The sequence below is a fragment of the Charadrius vociferus genome, unplaced genomic scaffold (assembly GCF_000708025.1).
Source record: "Charadrius vociferus isolate BGI_N301 unplaced genomic scaffold, ASM70802v2 scaffold213, whole genome shotgun sequence".
Taxonomy (NCBI): Eukaryota; Metazoa; Chordata; class Aves; order Charadriiformes; family Charadriidae; genus Charadrius; species Charadrius vociferus.
The window spans coordinates 141,767-148,696 of NW_009647828.1; the positions used below are offsets into that span (position 1 = coordinate 141,767).

The following is a 6,930-nucleotide window of genomic DNA, read 5'->3' on the forward strand; positions in this document are numbered from 1 at the left end:
ACCTCTCCTATCACAACCTAAAATGTCCATAAACTCAGAGGGAGATGAGCCAGCAGGCAGTGGGGAACGGGGTGATGGGGCAGGGAGGGTGAGGTGGCCTGTACCCACATCTCCTGCACTCACCTCAGCCATGCCCCTCTCCTAGGGATGCTATGTGTGGCAAGATCCAGTGCCAGAGCTCAGCTAAGAAGCCACAGGGGACCAATACTGTCTCCATCGACACCACCATCCGCTTCAACGGGCGGGAGGTGAAGTGCCGAGGCACCTACATGTACACTGCAAAGGACGACGAGGAAGACCTCTCCGACCCTGGGCTGGTGATGACGGGGACAAAATGTGGAGATGGAATGGTGAGTACTTCTTCCTAGGGCTGGGGTCTCCTACAGGAGCTCTTATCCCAGCTCCAATGTGGACATTAGCTCTTCTCTGGGTTACAGCCAGGCTGTAGGATGTAGTTTCCTCCGTGCTTGCAGACATTGGGCTGGTGACATCTCAACTGGGGCATTTCTAGACATCATCAGATGCTTGTGTGTAGGCCACCAAATTTTTCTCTCTGGCCTCCATACTTCTTTACTGATTTAATGCATAGTGGAGCAGCCCCAACAAGAATAGCATGCCTCAGGACTTAATGGATGAGGCTTCCTCCTGTGAATGAATTGTTTCCCAGGGGAAAGCTGTGTTAGGAATCAAGATGACAGATCCAAATAGATGCTGCTAACTGAGCGTTAGAGTTGTTTGTTTTTTTGGTTTTTTTTTGTTTTTTTTTTTTCAACTGGGACTGCAAATCTCCAAGTACTTTACAGAGGGTCAGTTCAGCTGGGAAAGGGCAGAAGCCTGGTGGACAATACAGTAGCAGGGATGCATGCCAGGCAGAGCTGGCTGGGGAGATAGGGCCTTTCCTATTTGGCATTTTAATTGTGACATTTTCATCCCACTTTGGGATGGAAGGCCAAAATGTTGACATTTTCATGAGCAAGGATGGCTGGTTTTGAAATCCAGTGTTAGTTTTTTTGGCTGATGCCTGCCTTTTAGGGCCAGATGGGAAATGCCTTCTCCAGGAGCTGCCAGGTGGGCTGTTAGGGGAGGGGAGTGGGAGTGGTGGTGGCTGGTCTCTCCTGAGCCATCCTGGATGGGGGAATGGCAGAGGTTTCCTGGGCTGTGCTGAAAAATGGAGTGAAATGCATTGACCTGGAACGATACGATTTAACCAACCTGCATTTTCCAGTGGACAGCATCCTTCCAGAGGACTCCCATCTGTGAAGCCAGAAGATCGCTGTTCCTTTCTCTCTCAGGTCCTTCCCTAACCTTGGCTTCTCGGCTCTCTCTCAGGTTTGCAAAGATCGCCGATGCCAGAATGCCTCCCTTTTTGAGCTGGAAAAGTGCGTTTCCCGGTGCAACGGCCATGGGGTGAGTTATTGCCTGAGATCTACAGCAGGCTCCTGAGAGTCTTAAGCAAAACCAAGTGTCTCCCACAGGGATGAGCCTTGCAACACAGTGGGCAGCTGCTTTTCATAACTCTCACATGCATCAGCTATGGGTGAGACTGAGCTGAGATCTTTGCTTACCCGTGTCCAAGTTAGAGGAGGAAGATAATTCATGATGTAAGGACCATCTGCGAAATTTGGATCAGGGTCTCATTTGAACTGGAGAGCGTTAAGAGCTCAGAGCAGGTGCCTGTTCCCTCTGAGAGTAAAGCAAGAGTTAGAAACACAACTGGGACTGCAAAAAGGCAGGGAAGTGGTTCAGTGAATAGAAAGACCCACTACTGTCCAAAGCTTAAAGGCTACAAAGGTTTGACCTCTGCAGAATGCAGGGCTTTGTCAGATAAGGCAACAACAGGGCTAGGGTTTAATGGGAAAATCCCAAGGGAAAGATGTTTAACAGACTTCTGGTCTAATGCAAAGTATTAAGGACATCAGACTTGTCTAGTCAAGCGGTGTGAACACTGGGGGTATAAGATACCTGTCTTCAAGGTTTCTGCAAAGACCAGGGAAATAAAAGTATCAGCAAGAAAATATCTCCGTACATTGCAATTACAGATTTGAGGGCAAGAGACACGCTCCAAGTGATGTTCAAAGGGTGAATATTGGCAGGGGTTAAGTTCCTTCAGCCCATACTCCTGCCATCAGGCGTCTGCTGTCATCCTCACTGTACAGACCATCGTTTCCATACGTCCCTTGTATCTCTGACCCTCTGTCTCTCTCTGCAGGTCTGCAACAGCAACAAGAACTGCCACTGTGATGCCGGCTGGGCTCCCCCGTACTGCGAGAAGCCGGGCTTGGGCGGCAGCGTGGACAGTGGTCCTGTGCAGCGTGACAGTGAGTCCCGACTTCTCATCTGGTGTCTTGTGATGCTGGTGGGGCTGGAATGATGCCACGAGAAGGGGTGATGGGTTGATAAAGCTGCTGACAGTTCTGCTCCCAAATATGCTGTCTCAGGTCTGTTCAGGCAGACTGTTCCCAGCTCTGGCTGCTTGGTGGCCACCCATTTTAATCAGATACCAACAGATGGTACTGCTCCCTTTTTGGAGATGTGATCAGCAATGATGTCTCCAGCCTGGGTGGCCGGGAATAGGCAGACTGGACAGATGTTTGCATTGAGTGAAGCCAGAGGCTGCTGGCTCTCCCAGCCCTGCACTCATCTTTGTGCTTTCTCTGCCAGATCACGAAGCCATCTTAATAACCCTGCTCATCTTCCTGCTCTTCCTTCCGGCTCTGGTGATGAGCATCTACTTTTGGTACCGGCGGGAGAACTCACTCTTGAATAAATGGATTAAGGAGATGAGGAGGAGGAGTCAGGAGACGTATAGGTGGGTCATGCGTCCTAGTTCTCTTCTCTCTTGAGCACCTAGTGAGACCCTGAGACGTTTTCTTGCCACTGGTAGCATCCAGCCTGGTAGGAATGGTTGTGGGGGAGCTGGAGGTGTACAGGGCCTGTTTCAAACTGATATGAGACCTGGTTGAGTTATGAAGAGCTCTCTCCTGGGACAGTCTGAGGCTCTCAGCTCTCCCCTGAGCAGAGGACAGGAATAGTCTGTTGGACAGGACAATCCCAGAGAGTGATGACGAAGGTGGCCTGGTAACAAGGAGCTTTCTTGCCATCTGCTCCTAGCAGGTTGCAAGAGCTGGAAGGGCTTTAAATTAGCTCTGAATTTAGATATTCTCATTATTTCCCCTCCCAGTACAGGTACAGACACTCACATGTTGCAGAGCCCCTGCAATAATTTGAGAAAAAAACCCAGAACTAAACAACCTACTTCATTACCCTCATTATCTCAAGACACTTGTCATCCGTGCTCGCCCAGCACTACAAGACTGTCTGTTAACAATCTGTTAATTGAGACAGGATCCCGCTGACATGCAGCATTTCAGGAGGCAGCTGTTGCAAAAATGGTCGCTTTATTTTGCCATCTGTGATTTATGTCTGTGATCCTGGGCAGGAACAAAACCATCAGTCGGAAGTCAACTGGTGGTCATCCCAAAGCTGCTTTTACCTTGCGGAATGTTTCCACCACCAGCCACGCTAATAAAGTAAGTAATAACTCACCTTTCGGGTTTGCTTTCCCTCCCTGGGACTTGATACTTGTGGGTGGCCACATCTCCCTCTAGCAACCGGGCAAGCAACTGGTACTCTGTGGTGGTTTTGCATTGTGTCTACACTGTGAGCCCTTAGTCATGAGTATACATCTCTCCTAAAAGTGAGCCTATTGAGCTCTGCCTGCTCAAAAAGACCCCAGTGATTGCCAGGAGCCTTGGCTGGGAAATTGCCCATCACTATGGCAAAGCTTAGCAGGGACTCTGCAAATCCCACTGATAGCTTTGTGCTGGGTCTCTGTGGAGGCAGATGCTTCTGCTGGTGGTTGTGTCTGCTCTGGTGACCTTGGGATGAGTAAGCCCAGGGCTGAATTTAGGTAGAAAGCGATGGTCTTCTTGAGCATAGCCAGAGTGGCTGAGATCAAGGCAGAGGGGTGGTGTCTCCCATCTCTGTAATTCAGTCTGGTGGAAATCTGGTATGGGTTGACCAGAGCTGGCCCTGGTCCAGATCTCCTGAGCCCAGCACCTTTCTCATCCCTATGTGCTATCACTGGATTAGCAAGGAGAAAATGCGTTCAGCTTTTGAGCGGTCCCAGAAAGTGGAATAAATACCCAGTGCTCCTTCTGCAACTCCCTAGCACCCAGCCCTTGAGGGCACATCTGCTTTTTAGCACCCAGAAAAACTCACCTAAGGATTTTCTCTGTACTTCTGCTTTTCTCGTCCCTGCAGGCAACGCGGGCTGCATTCCCCCACAAACCCAGTGCTCACCACCCTGGATCCCAGCCCGTCAACATTGTTCACCCTCTTCGCCCGGCTCCTCAGTCCGTCCCTCCACGCCCGAAAGACCCCAAGCCTGCCAGGCCACCTCCACCAGTCAGCAAATCACCCATGGTTCCCACCAAAACAATTGCCTCCCAGGCTAAGCTGCCACCTCCAAAGAAACCTCTTCCCTGCAGCCCCGTGAGGACTCCACTGGTGAGCTTTGCTGTCTGACTGTACTTCCCTGCCAGACTCGTAGAAATTCCCAGGTTTTGGCTGCCTGTGGCTCTTTTGGGTTGGGCACTACTGAGAAGCTGTCATGCCATTCTAAGAGATGCATCTGCTGCAATGGTGAAGAAAGCTTGGTAGATAATGAGAATATTTTAAGGTAGTTTGGGTGGTGGTGTTATATGCTTTGAAGCATCTCAGCTTTGCAGCAGGGGAGAGAGGTTTGTAGGTTGTCACTGGATGCTCCTCTGAGGGTGTTGTCTCTCTCCATACACTTTGTGATCTCAGGTCATCGCAAAGCACCAGCCCCCGCGTCGGCCGCTGCCTGGAAGTCCTCTTCTGGCCAAAGAACTGCCTCCTGCACATGGGCAGACCCTGCTGGTCATGGTCCCTCCTACCAACTTCAAGGCGTCAGGTACAAGCGCCATGAGCCCCTCCATGAGGCCATTAAAGTAAGTTGAGAGAGTTGAGATACGTCTCACCACTGCTGGGGTCCTGTGGGTCTTGTCTGGGTGGGAAATTCCAAATGTCACTGTGGTGTGCTCTGGTCTGCCCCTCATGGTGTCTTCACTGTGACCTGGGTTTCTCCTGCTCCTCCCCAATACGGCTAATGTGTGCAGGCCAGGATGCTGAGGAGCAGGAGAAATGCTCTGTGCTCTGGGGTGTGTGGGACTGTGCACACTGCTGGAGCTACAGAGGTGTTCAAAGCCCACCAACTTTGGGGTAACTGACCTGTAGGGTGTTGAGGATCTTTGGTACAGGGGCAGCAGGGGATCTTGGATCTAGGGGCAGCAGCAACAGGTACGAAGGAAATCAGAAGACGTCCCAAATTCTTCTCCCTGGGGAGCAACCACAACTGAAGTGTTTGTTCAGATGGGGACCCTACGTGCATAAACAACCCTGTGCCCATGTTCCCTCTTGCATGGTGCAGGAGAAAAGCCTGCCCACCCAAGCAAGGTACCTGTGGGTGCCTGGGGTCTGCAGCCATCCTTTCACCTGGTAGGAGCCCACCGTGTTTGGACGAGATTGGCCAGCAGTGACCAAGGTTGGGACTTTGGGTCTTGTGGGGTCCTGATAGGTTAAGGGAGATGCCATGTTTTGTGGGTTCATACGGGCCCCTGTCCCAGACTCTGGTGTGCACGGTTGGTGGGCCTCTGGGAGATAGTGGAGTGAAGGGATGTATGTTGATGCTCTGTTTCGTCTTTCCTCCCTACAGACCGATGCCACCTCAAAGGTGAGTCACAAACACCAGTCAGGACTGGGGGGGGATGGTCTTTGCTGCTTGTGAGGCACGGCCTTTGGTTAAGCACTGGGCTGGGACCCAAGAGACGGGGGCTTAAATTTCTCCCTTCCCAGTGGCTTTTAGATGAGCACGACATAAGCCCTCTGGGTACCCAGACAATAGCAGGGCTTGGACACCTGTGTCCAAGGGAATGGAGGACACAGGCTTTCCAGTTTGGAGCTGGGAGATTCAGTTCAAGTCCTTTACAATATCACTACTACTTTCAGCTCTTGCTATATTGCTAAGTCCTCTGTAAATAGTTCAGTGGAGCCTCAGGGGATCGTGCCTGCATCTGCTCCTGCTGGCCAGGTTTGTGGGCCATATCCAGCCATGGAGAGAAGGCATCATGCTAGACTGAAGTTGGCCCTCATCCCCAGACGGTCTGCTTTGCTAATTACTGTTTTGACTCTCTTGGACCTATTTAGGTTCCTATGTCTTTGTAGTTGCCACCACAAGGAGGCTGAATATGCCCCCAAATTTCTCAGTGTATTTCAAACCCAATAGCTCATCTCTTCTAGTAGATAAAACAGGTCTGTTCTGTGGTCCTGAAAGAGAAACATTTGGCACAGCCCAGCAGGCAAACTCTTCTCCCTCCCCTGATGGTGTAGTTTTGTCCTTGCTGCCTACTGAGACCAGTCCCTGGCCATCCACTCTTGAAATGGAGCCCATATAAAAAAGTGTTGTCTGGCAGGGCCAGACTTATGCCAGGGAGCAGGACATGCCCGTATCTTGATCTGAAATTGTTACTTGACACCACCAACATGGTAAGAGAGGGCCAGGGAACTGTTTTCTTTCCTGGGTGGATGAAGTGAGATATTTCATGAATTCCCAGGATGGACTGTAGGGTCCATATCGGGTTGGTTGATTTGGTGACGTCTCTTGGTAGTGCACAAACCACCTTGGCTGTTTTTGGGAAGTGGAGAGCAGAAAACCTCTCCAGGGATGTGGTTCCCGTAGTTGGTGGGCTCACAGTTCTCACCACTGGTTACTGCCCAGTGCCACCACATGCTTTGGTGGACTGTGTCCTATAGGGTTTTGAGGGTAGGCCAAAGGAAAAGACCTCAAAGCGATACAATTTGGGATTGTATCTTTGAGAGAAGACATGGGTGACCAGGACAGTTCCAGGT

General features: G+C 50.9%; 1 protein-coding gene across 1 annotated transcript in view; it reads left to right on the forward strand.

The window, feature by feature from the left end:
* The window catches only part of ADAM33 (ADAM metallopeptidase domain 33), a 56,719-nt gene that overhangs the window by 49,536 nt on the left and 253 nt on the right, over window positions 1-6,930 (forward strand). The window contains exons 22-29 of the mRNA XM_009882541.1: window positions 146-350; window positions 1,330-1,407; window positions 2,210-2,318; window positions 2,662-2,809; window positions 3,440-3,530; window positions 4,264-4,509; window positions 4,810-4,973; window positions 5,738-5,755. Of these exons, the coding sequence (XP_009880843.1) occupies window positions 146-350; window positions 1,330-1,407; window positions 2,210-2,318; window positions 2,662-2,809; window positions 3,440-3,530; window positions 4,264-4,509; window positions 4,810-4,973; window positions 5,738-5,755 (1,059 nt within the window). The remainder of the gene's footprint in view (window positions 1-145; window positions 351-1,329; window positions 1,408-2,209; window positions 2,319-2,661; window positions 2,810-3,439; window positions 3,531-4,263; window positions 4,510-4,809; window positions 4,974-5,737; window positions 5,756-6,930) is intronic.